Source organism: Dama dama, chromosome 5, assembly GCF_033118175.1.
Source record: "Dama dama isolate Ldn47 chromosome 5, ASM3311817v1, whole genome shotgun sequence".
NCBI lineage: Eukaryota > Metazoa > Chordata > Mammalia > Artiodactyla > Cervidae > Dama > Dama dama.
Window position 1 is genome coordinate 20,449,459 of NC_083685.1, and position 15,042 is coordinate 20,464,500.

Below are 15,042 nucleotides of genomic sequence, written 5' to 3' on the forward strand. Positions count from 1 at the left end.
CAAGTCCTCTCCTCTGATTGGCTCTCTGGGAACCTACGGTAGCTACGCGGGAAAGACTACTTAGCTTCTCGCATGCGCAATAGGTAAGACGAGGGGAGCTCTCAGGCCAGAGGGCAGCTGCGGCGGTAGAGCCGCGCGTGCGCAGACCGGGAAGCGAGTTAGCGATTCCGCTCCTGCGGTGATTACGGTTTCCCCAGAACATTGGGGGCGGAAGGCCATTCCTGAGGTCAGGTAAGAGTCTGTGGAGAAGCTCGGCATCCACACGGTTGCCCACGATCATCAGGGGCTCTGGAGAGAGGACTGGGATCTGGAATCCCTGAATTTCCCTGTTTTGCGACCCTGAGTCGCGCCGCCCATTGACCCGGAGCCCCACTGGCGGTGAGATGAAGCCGGCCCCGACACCTGAACTAAATTGTCCCTGGATCTGATTTACCTTAGGCTGGTGGGGGGGTCAGCACTGGGCTCTTCACGGACGTGGGGAGCGGGCGAGGACGAGATCCCACCGTTATGGAGAAAACAGTTCCACCGAAGCCGGAAGGCAGATGGATCGATGCTCCTTTACTTGTTCGGCAAAGCCTTGGGTAGTTATGATCATGCAGCTGGGCCTGTTTTAGGCATCGTGAGGGTTTTGCTCCTGCCAAGCCTTTCGAAGGACCACAGAGAACCCACGTCCCTTCCCGTGGGCCCCCCAGCCCATCTCACACGCACTGTTCAGTCCGCGTTTTTCAGACGAAAGTACTTTAAAGTACTTCCAGCTCTTAGATTTACCTCTAAGTGTCCCGAACCCCCAGTAAAGGCACTTCGCTAGCCCTGTCCTTAGGTGTGCCTGAGTAGCCAAGATGCAGGGGCAGAAGGATGTAGGGTGCAGAAGCCAGGAGCAGATGTTGTTTGCCTTTGGAATAACAAATATGCCAAGAGGCGTTTCATCTGATCGGAGCATTCTTAAAACACCTAACAATTTTGTCTCAACAGTAAAAATTATCTCCAAAATCTTATCAGTGTATGGAAGATCTCAAGCTTAAATAAATCAAATCCTCCTCCCAATTGTGTTAATTCACCAATCAGTGCTGTGTTTAATACCTAAACTAAATCAAATTACTTTTAAGCACACAGGCTCTATTTTCAATGTCTATTTCAAGTCCATCAAAAAAACAAAACAAAAAACAATTTTAACACTAATTTCAGTTGGTTAGAAATATATGATTGAGATACTGTAGAATCTTGCACTCACACAAGAATGGGAGAGTGAATTTCTGGGACAGCTCCAGGCAAAGGGAGGTGTGTTTCCTCCAAGAAAAATGTTAACCTCAACATCGAGTACTGGATATTAGTTCCTAATCATGCACTGGGCAGGAGAGCATGGCTTTTCGATACAGAATCAGATGGATTTTGTTTAGTTTCAGTGCGTTTCTGTTTTTGGCAATATGATTTTAGGTAACTTTCAAAAAACCTATTATCCTGCTTTTAATTAATAAGCCAACATGTTCAGGAGCTAGTATTCTGATTAACCAAGTTATCTTGTTAACAAACTGATATGAAATATTTTGGTAAAGGTACTCACACCTTATTTCTTAATTTAAGCTCTTTGAAGGGGTCTAAATGTTTACAAATTCAGAGTGGAAATTGCTTTTGACTAATTGGACTAAAAAGAAGCTTTATAAAAATAAGGAGGGAAGAGAAGGCTCTAGAAATACAAGCATGTGCTGGGTGCTGCGCTTAGTGACTCAGTCGTGTCCAACTGTCTGCAACCCCACGGACTGCAGCCCGCCAGGCTCCTCTGTCCGTGGGGGATCCCCCAGGGGTCTTCCCAACCCAGGGATAGAACCCAGGTCTCCTGCATCGCAGGTGACTTCTTTACCATCTGAGACACCAGGGAAGCCCATTAACAATTCATCTAATTTAACCTCCCTCTCCTCATACTGGAGATTCTGCATTACTCAGGTGCAAGCTTACACTAATATTTTATGGCTTTATAAGGGTATGGTTACCATATGACTTTATTATAACATCATATTGCTCAAGTGGGGCTTCCCAGGTGGCTCAGTGGTAAAGAATCCACCTGCCAATGCAGGAGCCACAGGAAATGCGGGTTCAATCCTTGGGTTGGGAAGATCCCCTGGAAGAGGAAATGGCAAACCACTCCAGTATTCTTGCTGGGATAATCCCATGGACAGAGAAAAATCTGGCGGGCTACAGTCCATGGGGTCACAAAGAGTCAGACACAACGGAGTGACTGAGCACGCATTGCTGAAGTATTCCTCTTTTGCCCTGAAGGCTTCAAATGACAGTTTTGAGTGGAGCTCCTTGATTGGGATAAGATTAGGCTATTCAGTAATACTGGCTGTTAATGGCTTGAGACATTTAATGTCTGTTAACCAGGGTGTTACTTGGTGTCAGTAATTCTTATATCCAAACAGCTTGTCATTGATGGGGGTTGGGGGAGGGCTGTCCCCCCCAGGAAAAATGAGGACCTCTAAAACTAAAACCATTGAACATGAAAATGAATGATCAGGTGTACATTTAAATATGACCTTTTTTAACCTTTCCCACCCCTCATAATTTTTCTTATTCTATCAGATAATTCCTAAAGATCTGTATGTTTAAACCAGGACTTGCTTTGATGAAGGTAGTTTTTATCTTTCAATTTGAAACTGGCTGGGAAGTCAAGCTATATTCTCGGCATCATAATTACCTCTCTGGCACCTGATTTCATAGACCACAATTATGACCTCACCAGACAGCAAGTCTTTGGTGATCACATGGTCCCCAAGTATTTCTTTAATTGGACCATACCAAGTAAAATAGTTTGCAGGTCATGTTCTAGATGTCTTTTCTCTGAGCTTTTAAAACATAAGTCCATGAAATAATCCCTTTGCAGACTGGGCTTGTGTTTTGTTAGCCAGAGGTTGCTGAGTTTTCAGTGCTTTGGAGCACCACTGAGTGCTTTAAATCTGTCGCGACCTGTGCAATTTTTTTTTTTTTTTTCCTCTTCCTAGGTGGTATAACCTCCATTTTACAGATTTGGAAACATGGCCAGAGCTGCACGGTGAGTAAATCATGGCGTTGAGACACTGACTCAGGTCATGCTGACTACAGAGCAGTATGGCCGGTCAGGGACAAAAAATCAAGAGAAAGGGTCAAGAGAAAATTGAAAATGAGCTAATACTCTTTAAGGAGCTGGGGGAAGAACAAATCTGAAGATGTTATGAAAGGTTAAGAAACAAAGGGTGGGAAGGATAAATTTATTTTAAATGGAATGTTCTTCCAAAGTAAGTCTTCCTAAAATATTCCACATAGTATGCATCTTGTCTTTTATTTGTATGAAATACAATAATGTATTCAAACATGGTTTGAAAAAAGACGTCCTAAACAAATACAAGGCATCATTAATAGAGTTCCTGGTGGCTCAGATGGTAAAGCGTCTGTCTACAATGTGGGAGACCTGGGTTTGATCCCCTGGGTCAGGAAGATCCCCTGGAGAAGGAAATGGCAACCCACTCCAGTACTTTTGCCTGGAAAATCCCATGGACGGGGGGAGCCTGGTAGGCTACAGTCCATGGGGTCACAAAGAGTCAGACAAGACTGAGCGACTTCACTTTGAGACTTTTAGAGAAAAATGTGGAGTGTAATCATTGCTGCTTTTTTATGTGTCTGTCTGATTTTAATAGCATAGTTGATAAATAACAGAGTTCCTGTTAGGTGCCATAAATAGAAGAAAATCACAGTGATGCACCCAAATAGGACAGGTGTAATTGTGGATTCAACATTTTCTGTTTAAAAAAAAAAAAAACTGAACAGGCTGTTGGTATTGTATGAATTGAAAGCTTTTCTCTTTATCTATTTCATTAGTTGTCTCTTGAACTGGGCAGCAGTAAGACTATTGAATTTAAACCAAACTTGGGAGTGATCTCCTTATCCTCTTGTCTGCCCCAGTGAAGGACAACAGTTGTCCTTTCCTGCTCAGTCCATTATGCTTTTCTTTTTTTGAGAAATAGTTCTCTGGAAACACTTACTGTGACTGGATGGTACTTTCTCTTCAGTGGAGAACTCCCAGCCTAGGAAATGACAGGGTCTGTGTCAAGCCTGAGCCACAGTTCCCTGGGGTTTTGTTTGGGGATGTGTTCCAGCCCTCATGAGGGATTGGATTTGGGTTTCCTAGGTAGCTCAAACCGTAAAGAATCTGCCTACAATGCTAGAGACCTGGGTTCGATCCCTGGGTGGGGCAGATCCCCTGGAGAAGGGCATGGCAACCCACTCCAGTATTCTTGCCTGGAGAATCCGATGGACAGAGCAGCCTGGTGGGCTCCAGTCCATCGGGTCACAAAGAGTCAGACATGACTGAGTGACTTTCACTTCACTTCTTCACGAGGATTTCAGGTAACCAGAACAGAAGCATGAGCTAGATGTGAAAGGGAAAGAAAGGGTGCTTTCTCTTTACTCCCATTTGGCAGGGAACACCAAAACACACCTTTGTGGGTCTTTTCAAATGTATTTACTTATGTATTTGGCAGCGTCAGGTCTTAGTTTCAGCACACAGGATCTTCCTTGAGTCCTACAGAATCTTTTTCTGCATCACATGGACCCTCTAGTTGTGTCATGGGCTTAGTTGCTCCATGGCAGGTGGGATCTTAGTTCCCAGACCAGGGATCAAGCCCACGTCTCCTGAATTGCAGGGTGGATTCTTAACCACTGGACCACCAGGGAAGTCCCCAAACACACTTTCAAAATATAGATTATTATTAAGCATTTCTCAGAAAGTCCTCTCACTTAGCTTCTGGTGCCATCAACTGGCCATTTTGTCTTTTTAAAAGCTCACTGAATTTGGTTCTTCATCGTTGATGGATCATTGTTTTTGAGATCTAGTTTATCTCCTTCTTCAGGAAGGGGAAACAAGACCATGACTAAGCAGGTAAACAGCCCTGCTGCATTCTGGCCTCAACTTCTGAAATATTATCAACATAAGAGACAACAAGCTCTGAAAAGCAGCTGGAAGAAGTTGCTAATTCCTGTATCCTTTGCTTCTCAAACTTCAACGTGCTGCTGAATCACTTGAGGATCTTATTAAAATGCAGGTTCTCATTTAGAAGGCCTGGGGTAGGACCTGAGATTCTTCTAACAAGCTCTCGGTGGTGCTGCTGCTCCATGGACCACACTCTGATTGCAAGACTCCAGAACTCCCTTATCCACTACAGTAGCTGTGAGCACTCATGGCTAGTCCCAACCGACATGTGTTATAAGCATGGCCACACCTCAGATTGTGTAGACCTCAAATAAAAAGAAAATCTCAATAATTTTTATATTGATCACATGTTGACCTAATTATATTTGGGATGTATTGGATTAAGTAAAGTATATTGAAATTTACTTCATCAGTTGCTATTTACTCTTTTTAGTGTGGCTTAGAAAATTTAGAATTTCACACGTGGCTTGCACTGTATTTCTATTGGACATTGCTGTTCTAGAACATCAGTGCAATAGACGCAACATTTTTGGTGTTCTTTTTTCAGATGACCCAGTTTCTCAATCCCCTTGTGACCATTTCACCTGCTCTTTTTGCTCAACTCGACATTCATTTCATTCTTTTCTCCAAATGTTTTTCCTCTCTTGCCTGTTCCTTCCCTTTCCACCTTCTCCACCTCCATCATTGTCAACACTATCCTAAGGCTGTTACCCAGCAGTCATATAATCCTGAGAGCCAGGACTGCAGGCAGCAGCCACCTTACCTGGGAGCTGGTTAGAATGGCAGGGTCTCAAGCCCCACCCCAGACCTAGTGAGCTGCGTTCTATTTAATAGGATCCCTAAGGGATTTGTCTGTGCATGAAAGTTAGAGCCATGAAAGCGTGACCTATCACCTTTTCTATTGTTGTCATTTAGTCACTCAGTCATGTCCGACTCTTTGCGACCCCATGGACTGTAGCCATCCAGGCTCCTCTGTCCATGAGATTCTCCATGGCAAGAATACTGGAGTCAGTTGCCATTTTCTTCTCCAGGGGATCTTCCTGACCCAGGGATCGAACCGGCATCTCCTGCTTGGCAGGCTGATACTTTACCACTGAGCCACCTGAGAAGCCCCATCTTTCCTAAAGCACCCCATTTCAATGAATCTCCACACCTGTTCCTTTGCTTAGTTTGGGTGATTCCTGCAAGGTTGATACACTAAGAAGTTGTGTCTGAGAAACTAGTACTCTACCTTTCTAAAACATCATCAGTGAATGGTGGGTCCAGAGCTAATCCTGAGCCTTCCAGATTCACATACCCTCTCTGTGTCTAAGACGCACAGGCAGTAGCCTTCCCTTACCACTCTCCAGAGCTTCTGAGCCGTTGGTGAAACAAGCCTCACCTCGCTGCCCCTTGTTGAAAGTCTGTGTGTGCTCCAGTCACAGGCCACATTCCAGAGCAGAGCATGCCAGCCCTGAGCTAGGCGCCTGTCTTGGTTTGGGCTGATCGTGTAAGCCAGAGGAGGGACTCTGTGCCGGCTCCTATCAGGAACAAAGGCATCTAATAGGATGCAGCTTCAAAGTCCTGATAACCAGCCTTCTGGGTGACTTGGGGGCACAGTAAAGTCTGAGAACCACTGCTCTCTGGCGTCTCGGCCACGCTAGGCTCTGGCACATACCTTACTTACAGACGTCTCCATTTCCGTTTTATGCTGCAGTCTCAGACTCATCGAGGCATACAGTAGATGCTGAAAATATTCATGGAGCAAATTAACGTTCTCTGTTGTAAAGGCATCTGCCCTCTTATCTTCAACTTGACCAAGTGAGAGAATGCTGCTTTAACCTAAATTGCAGTCAGCTGTCTAGTGCACACGCCGCCCTCTAAGGAAAAGCCAAGCGGAGGGGAGTCAGGGTGGAGACCCCACCCAGGCCTGAGGCTCACACCAACAGGAAGGAATCCAGGCTTGCTGTTTCGACTGCTGGTTTCCCCTTACTCACACTGCTTGTTACCATTTCTCTTTTTTTTTTTTCATGTCATGATGAGCTCTAATTCGAGCTGCTTTTATTGTTCCCCAAAGACTTTGGGTTGCTCTGTGGGTATCACAAAAACTGAAATCCAATCTGTATTCTTCTCCGGCCTTCAGGGAAGTGGAACCATGGGTGTGTTTGTCATTTTTAGCCATTACTGGAGTCCAGCCAGAGCTCCAGGAGATACTCAAAGTATTTGGAATCATCCGATTGGCCGTTGGAATTAGCTGTTAGACAAAGCAGCCAGTAACTGAACACTGGGGACCTTCGTGAACTCCAGTCGGGTGGGAGACCTTCCTGTGTGTGTCAGCTCCGAACTAGGACAGAAAGGTAGACTTGCGGCACATCGAGCTGGCAACAAAGCAGCTGATAAAAGTGCTCTCCTCCTCTCCACCCTTTGTCTGGGAGTTTCGCCCTGTCTCAGACCTCTTTCCTTTTCTTTGTGGCCGCACTATATTCTACCGCCATCCTGCCTGGTCAGATTGCCTAACGGAAGGGCAGCCCCAGGAGAGGCACTGGGCTCCTGTTCCATGAACCTAATCCAGGGACCAGACACTAATACAACAAAGGAATTCTGTTCTGTAGACTGAAAGCAGAAAAAAGGGGAAGGAAATTTTGGACGTCGACTTGGTCTCACTCAGTCATTTATAGGGGAGCGGATTCTCTGTTGTAGAGATGGCAGAGAAAGGCTTTATCATTCATCTTTTCCTGAGGATTCTTCTGACATATTTCACACAATAAACAGAACCCATTTTTAAAGAACCACTTTCACTGGCATACTCTTGTTTCAGAATACCTCCCCTGGTAGCCACAGAGCATCTTATGAACCAACACCTCCTTAATTATCACCCTCTGGGACTGACAAAACATGGTGAAAGTTGTACTTTTCACAAAGAAGATATGAGTTTAGACCAGAGGTTCCCAGCCTCCCAGGGGCTTCCCTGGTGGCTCAGCGGTGAAGAATCCGCCTGCAGTGCAGGAGCCGCAGGAGATGCAGGTTGGATCCCTGGGTCGGGAAGATCCCCTGGAGGAGGGCGTGGCAACCCACTCCAGGATTCTTGCCTGGAGAATCACATGGACAGAGGAGCCTGGCCCACTACAGCCTTTAGGGTTACAAGGAGTTGAACATGACAAGCAACTGAGCACGCCTGCACGCCCCAACCTCCGGGATGTGAGGCCTGATGATCTGAGTTGGAGCTGAGGTAATAATAATAAAGTGCACAATAAATGTAATGCACTTGAATCATCCTGAAACCATTCCCCACCCCTGTGGTCCATAGAATAATTGTCTTCCACGAAGACAACTGTCTGCCAAAAAAGGTTGCCAACCACTGGTTTACACCGTAGTGTCAGTTACAAGATTGAAAACCAGCACTGGCCTAAAGACTGAAAAGTATATTTCATTTTATTTATTTTCCATAGAGAGATGAAGAATACTGTATTCATTCTGGAAATAACCCATGTCATCTGTACTGATAACTAAGATAGGCACTTGGATTTCAGAAAATGCACATATTTACAAAGAAGCTACGCCTACTAGCATGTTTCTGCCATAAGGTCACCTAGAGATCATGTGGGGCCCAGTGGACGTTGGCCATCAGATTTGCTGGTGGGTGAAAGGTAAATGAGCCAAGAGAAACCTAGTGAAAAATAACTTGGTGGACGTTAGGTACTTTTGGCTGAAGAAGTTGGCTTAGATAAACTCCAGTTCCTACCTGTGCTAGTGACCAGTTGCCATGAACTAGAATGTACAAGGTTCCAAGTGGTGAAAGAAGCTGTCTAGAGTCTCACAAGAAGCAGTTGTTAGAGGAATACATAAAGCAACTACAATCTACAATTAAAAACAACTTTATGTCTCTTTTCGGTGTCTACAGAATCCTCGATCAAGAAGTATTTAAGTGAGGGACACATTTGTACTTCCCCAAATCCACCCGGGTGATTTTGCTAAAAACTAGTCTCATACCTTCAGGAATATCAACAAAGCCCTTTCCAGAATACTACTGTTTTCTCTGATTTCACTCAAAACCTGTGTGGGTTGCATGAGGAGGGCTTGCATGTGTGCCAAGTTGCCTCAGTCCTGTCAGACTCTGCAACCCTATGGACTGTAGCCCACCAGACTCCTCTGTCCATCAGATTCTCCAGGCGAGAATACTGGAGTGGGTTGCCATGCCCTCCTCCAGAGGATCGTCCCTACCCAGGGATCAAGCCTGTGGCTCCTGCCTTGCAAGCAGATTCTTTACGGCTGAGCCACCGGGGCTGCCCCAATAAAGAGGGCTTATTCTCCTGCATTTTTCAGATGAGAAAACAGGCCCAGGTTGTGACACACACCCCTGCCCCGTTCACATGGAGGGTATGTAGACCTATGAAAATTGACAATGCCTTTCAGATCTTCTGCCTTCCCTCAAAAAACAGCAGAGGCCTGTGAGACTCACCACATCCTCATGGCTGTTATTCTCTATTCATTTGTCAACTCAGACACTTCAGCTTTATGCTAGTCTCGAGTAGTTATTGAAACCTCCCATTCAGCAGCTCTCGCTTTCTTCTTGAACACCTTCCCTGACTGGGAGAAATTCTGTGAGCTCCATGAAGACTGCATCTTTCTCTCTCTGACTTCATGTCACTCCCTCTCCCTTGCCTTTTACTTTGAACCTAACAGGCACCTTAATAAAAAAAAAAATCAGTGGATTTGGTAGCACTAAGGATGAGTGCTGGTTGGATCCTGTGATTGGCAGTGCTTCTGAGGGAACAGATGTTCCCATTCAAATCCATGAAACTGGAAACATTAAAAAACAACAATCAGGACACTGACTGATAGTGATATTTACTGCGTCAGACTGTTTCAGCTCAGCTCTAAGACAGATCATCACATACTGTCGTCTTTTTGATTTCAGAGATTCTCACACACTTAAATCATGTCACTTGACTCAGATTCTAAGTCTTGCTTGGTGTCCTATGGAGTATTTCCTTATCAAATTACAGCCCCGTGCTTTTGAATTTCACACTCGCAGCCTCTCCTTCCTGAGAAAACGGCACCTCTGGGTGCTTTGAAGATATTTTTGGTCCGTTTACAAGAAAATATTTACCAGTTGGCAGGGCATGTACTGCTGTGCTGAGAACACTATAGACAATGCAGGGCTGGAGAGAGGTTTGTGTGTGGCCGGGTGGCCTGTCTGCACGGATTTCCTAAATCCCCTGCCTGCCAGATGGGTGGTGATCATTTGAACTGGTGCATAAGAGGTGATCTTAGAACCTGAAGAAGTATTCATCTAATCTTGAGAGCAGACGAGGCTGAAGGGCTCTCCTCTCTGTCTGATCCAGGTCCTGAGAGCCCCTTGCCATGAGTACCTGGGGTCTGTTCCGTTTTCCCGCCCCACTGACCAGAGTGTGCCCGGTGCCCTGGGGACTCCGGCTCTGCGAGAAGCTGCTGCTCCTGTCCCCAGGAACGGTGGCCACTCTGGTGCAGGCAGCTGGCAAGAAGGACCGCCCTGCGCTGCTCTCCCTGGACGAGCATGAGCTTGAAGAGCAGTTCGTGAAAGGCCACGGTCCAGGGGGCCAGGCAACCAACAAGACCAGCAACTGCGTGGTGCTGAGACATGTGCCCTCGGGCATTGTCGTCAAGGTAGAGGAAGGTGGTCTCAGGGTCCCCTGATTCTCCTGAGTGGCAGCTGCGGCCCCTGCAGTGGGGGACTGTGGTCTCGGGCCAGCCCCAGGAGCCCCCTCCCAGGGTCCTGCGCAGCTGCGCTCTTACTGCTGCCGGCCTTGAACTTGGCAGGCCCACACTTCTTGTCGAGCCACCGCGCTGCGGAGCGGCTGCAGAGGGCTCTGTCTGTGGCCCTGCCATGGGCTCCAGGCCCCCAAGCAACCCGCGGGCCCAGGCCGTCTGCCAGTAGGCTCAGCCCTTAGCCACCTGGCTGATGACTCAGATGGCTGCACCCTCCATGTCTCTGTGTCCCCACTTTGGTAAACGTCAGTGACACCTGCCCTTCTGGAGAAGGACTGAGTGAGGTAACGAGGCAAACTGATGTCAGCCCTCAACAGAACGGGCCGGCAGAGCCTCCTGAATATAAAAATCCAACCACTGATCTGCACATTGCCAGCCGTCAACACAGGCTGCACTCTAAGAAAGGGTGTGCTGCTTTCTCTTGTTTCCTGGTTTGATAGTGGCCTCACTGGCTCTGGAACTGCCGGTCTGTCCCGTAGCCCCAGGGCCCTGAAGGCAGCACAAGCCTCGAGGCGCAGTGGAAAGAGGATTGGCGGGTTTTCCTACACCAGTGGTACCATTAGCAAGTACTTACATATCACGTGAGCATGTTGTTGGCCGGCCCTGTTCTGAGCAGCTTCACATTCACGTTAACTCTTAATCTTTACAAGCCCACGCTCATAAGGTGGAGCCTGAGGCTCAGAGAGGTTCCTCCAGCTGCCAGAGTCAACTCGGACCAAACCCAAAGTCTGGTCCTGACAGCCGTTCTTTGCTGCCATATTTCTGAGCATATTAGTTAAAATCTCAATCATTTTTCATTTCCGCCTCGAAAAAACTTATTCATAAGCAACAAATAAAACTCTGAAACCTAACATAGTTAAATTTCTTTAACCTATTTCATATAGCTTACTCCAAATCTGCTTGAAATGTTATCTTTTCACCCTAATTTAACAGAACTTATCAAATAAATTAGCTTTGCAAGGCACTCGCCAGTTATAAGAGATGTTACATAATGAACATCATGGTTGACTAATAGCACATGTGTGCGTGCTAAGTCACTACAGTGGTGTCCAGCTCTGCGACCCTATGGATTGTGGCCCACCAGGCTCCTCTGTCCATGGGATTCTCCAGCCAAGAATACTGGAGTGGGTTACCATTCCCTTCTCCAGGGGATCTTCCCAACCCAGGGATTGAACCCACATCTTTTATGTCTCCTACATTAGCAGACAGGTTCTATTTATAAACAGGGCACACAAGAGGGCTTGCTTAGACATACTGGTTGACATTTCCAAAATTATCTGGGGACTTTCTTTGAAGGCTATTGTTACTTCTAAACAAAACAACACTCCAAATATTGGCACAGTCAGTGAAAGTCACGTAACACAGCCGGGGTGTGGGACTGGGCACGGCCTGGGCAGAGGCAGGAGGGAGCTTGGCCTTCGTCCTGCCGCTGACCCGCTGGGACTCCTGACAAGTGGCTTTGCCCCTGCGGGCCCGACCCCTCTGTAAAGGGATGAGGTTGTCTAATGAGTCCCAAGGTCCTGCCCAGGACACACCAGCTTTCACGTTATGAAATACCATCTCTTACAGTGCCACCAGACCAGATCCGTTGACCAAAACAGAAAGCTAGCTCGGAGAATCCTGCAAGAGAAAGTGGACGTCTTCTACAATGGCGAAAACAGTCTCGTTTGCAGAGAAAAACGCGAGGCAGAGAAGAGAAAGCAAGCAAGAAAAAAAAGAGCAAAGGAAACCCTCGAGAAAAAGAAACTCTTGAAAGAACAATGGGAATCCAGTAAAAATGTGCCCGGAGAGGACTGCAGGTTCTGACTGAAGGAACCAGCCGACTGGCCTCCAGGGTGGCAGCTTTCAGAGGAGTGTATGTGTGCCGGGCCCCAGAGACAGCCAAGTCTCTAAACGGCAGACAGACTGTCACGAATAGAGATGCAGACTCTGAGAATAAAACTATATAGAAACCCAAGGAAGTCATTACTGGAGAAAGAACAGGGGCGCTTTTGGGGGGGAGGAAAGGTTACGGTGATGGGAGGCTTGGAGGGCCTCCAGGGCAGCTGCAGAGTCCTCTTGACCAGGGCGGTAAGTAAAAGCATGTCCCCTTTTAAGCTATACATTTGTGTGACTGTATCATATTTTATTATCAAAAGTGAAACGTATTTATGAAAAAAAAAAAAAAAAAACAGTAACAGACTTTTTATGGAAAATGATAGAATTGAGTCAAACTAGCATTTTTAGTACCTCCTTGTCATCCGCTGGGATGTCACTGATCATTGACACATGGATGTCACCTAGCTTCATGTCAGGTTAAGAGAATAAAAGAAAACAAGATGGTGGAAGATTTACAAGTTGGTAACCCATTACCCCATTAGCTTAATAGACTGTATGTTGACAAGTGACCACTCTGGTGTGGAAAGACACACATCATTCCCTGCACGTGGATCTACAAGTAGTAGGTTTATGAGAGATGAGGTTTCAGAAACCTGGTTTGTGAATTTGCTTGATACCATCCCTCAAGCCAGATTTGACCTTACAGATTGTTGGTGGGGGAGGGGGGAGGGTTAGGCATGGTTATTAACTTGGTTTATTAGAATCCATCTGGAGTTTATGCAAAAAACTAGGAAGGAAACAAAAACCATGAGGTGAGAAAGCCACCGTCAGACACAGGACCTGCCTCATTTCTTCACTGAAGACCAGACTGCATGGTGGTGGTGGTTTAGTCGCTAAGTCATGTCCAACTCTTGGGATCCCATGTACTGTAGCCTGCCAGGCTCCTCTATCCATGGGATTCTCCAGGCAAGAATACTGGAGTGGGTTACTATTTTCTTGAGAGGATCTTCCCGACCCAGGAATTGAACCTGGATCTCCTGCATTGCAGATTCTTTACCAACTGAGCTATGAGGGAAGCCAGACTGCACGCATCCCAGTAAAATGACTTGTAAGGAAACCAGGTAAGGCTCTTCTCACCTGGCAGTGGCCTGGTTTGGAAGCTTAGCTCCATGCAAGGCTCTGGACCTCTGGCTGCAATGTGCAGGGCCCTTCCAATCTCCAACTTCCTTTTAGAAGGTAGCCAAGAGAAGCATCTGGAATGGTACACAAGAGACAGTAACAGTGGACAGGAAATTTGGGGGAGCTTCAGACAAGAGGGACAGGCGCTTTAATTTCTATCTCCCTTCTTGAATTTTTGTGAATTTCTTATTATGTCCATGAAGGAGATGAGCAGACAAGCCAGCTCCCTAATACCCACCTACTGGCCTTTAGAGCTGTCATGGCTAGGGCCTGGCCTCATACCTGTAAAACTGACCACATTCCTCCTCTTAGTCTTACCTCTCGCCACAGTAAACCCTCATTACATGGGGAGCAGTGCCTAAGGAACACAGGAAGGATGACCTCCAAGTCCCTCTGGAAGGCACTCCTGGGGTTCCTGTGGTTCTCAGGACATCCCAGGCAGCCCACTTTTCCCAGCACCGGGGCAAATAGTTCTTACCATCTGGTGAGAACAGGGTAAGTAGCTGGGGTTTAGTAGCTGCATTATATGGGGGGAAGAAAATGCTCATAGGATAAGTTCCTAAACACAGAATGGCCTAAGGGAGGCGAGCTCAGAAACGGCAGGATCAAGGGCTTCCCTGTTGGCTCAGTGTGAAGAATCTGCCTGCCGATGCAGGAGACACAGGTTCTACCCCTGATCTGGGAAGATCCCACGTGCCACAACCATCGAGCCTGTGCTCTAGTGCCTGGGAGCCGCAACTACTGAGCCCCTGCACCCTGGAGCCTGTGCTGCTCAAGTGAAGCCACCGCAATGAGAAGCCTGCCACCGCCAACTGGAGAAAAGTAACACGGCCTCCACTCCTCCTCCTTCACTTACACCTGCTGTCGTTAAGATGCATCCACTGTGCAGCTTCACCCGATCCTTGCCTTCTGACTTACCCAACACATCCCGTCCCTGGCCCGTTGTGCTACTGACCCTGTCACACACCACATTCCTGGACCAGGTGGGAAAATGCCCTTTGACAGGCCTCTCCCACCTCTCGCTGAGGAGCTGTTTTTTTAAAAACATCACCAAGAATTCAAGGAACCCACATCTTAATACAAGCTGTTAATGAAAATAAGCTTTATTACATCAAGTAATAAATACAAAGACGCAAACAGTTCCATTTTCTTCCAGATGTTTGGGTCAACCCTCAGAAAAGGCAGAACTGAAATCTACATACAGTCTTAGGAAAAATTTCAGGGGTCCTTGTTAGGTTTGGTTTGGGAGGTTGCTCTTTTCTTCTGTATTTATAACTTGTGCATTTTAGAATGGACTTCAAAGCACTAATAATCATGCAAATATGCTTAAGCAAAAAAGAAGTTACATTAAGCAGAAT

General features: G+C 46.7%; 1 protein-coding gene across 3 annotated transcripts; it reads left to right on the forward strand.

Moving 5' to 3' along the window:
• The first annotated feature begins 93 nt into the window (after nt 1-93).
• MTRFR (mitochondrial translation release factor in rescue) lies at nt 94-15,025 on the forward strand. 3 transcript variants are annotated; one of them, XM_061142053.1, is made up of 6 exons: nt 94-231; nt 2,997-3,046; nt 10,285-10,585; nt 12,257-12,757; nt 13,554-14,179; nt 14,340-15,025. In XM_061142053.1, the coding sequence occupies exons 3-4, from the start codon at nt 10,304-10,306 to the stop codon at nt 12,491-12,493; spliced, it is 519 nt and encodes a 172-aa protein (XP_060998036.1). In that variant the 5' UTR covers nt 94-231; nt 2,997-3,046; nt 10,285-10,303; the 3' UTR covers nt 12,494-12,757; nt 13,554-14,179; nt 14,340-15,025. The 3 variants fall into 3 exon arrangements, with proteins under 3 accessions (XP_060998036.1, XP_060998035.1, XP_060998034.1); XM_061142052.1 differs by having other exon boundaries at nt 13,554-13,626; nt 14,015-15,025; XM_061142051.1 differs by having other exon boundaries at nt 13,554-15,025.
• Nucleotides 15,026-15,042: the final 17 nt, after the last annotated feature.

Bases quoted from the DNA above. Each gene is read 5' to 3' on its own strand.
- MTRFR (XM_061142051.1), top strand. From the start codon at position 10,304: ATGAGTACCTGGGGTCTGTTCCGTTTTCCCGCCCCACTGACCAGAGTG. The intron at 10,586-12,256 runs GTAGAGGAAGGT...CATCTCTTACAG, and splicing joins CCTCGGGCATTGTCGTCAAG to TGCCACCAGACCAGATCCGT.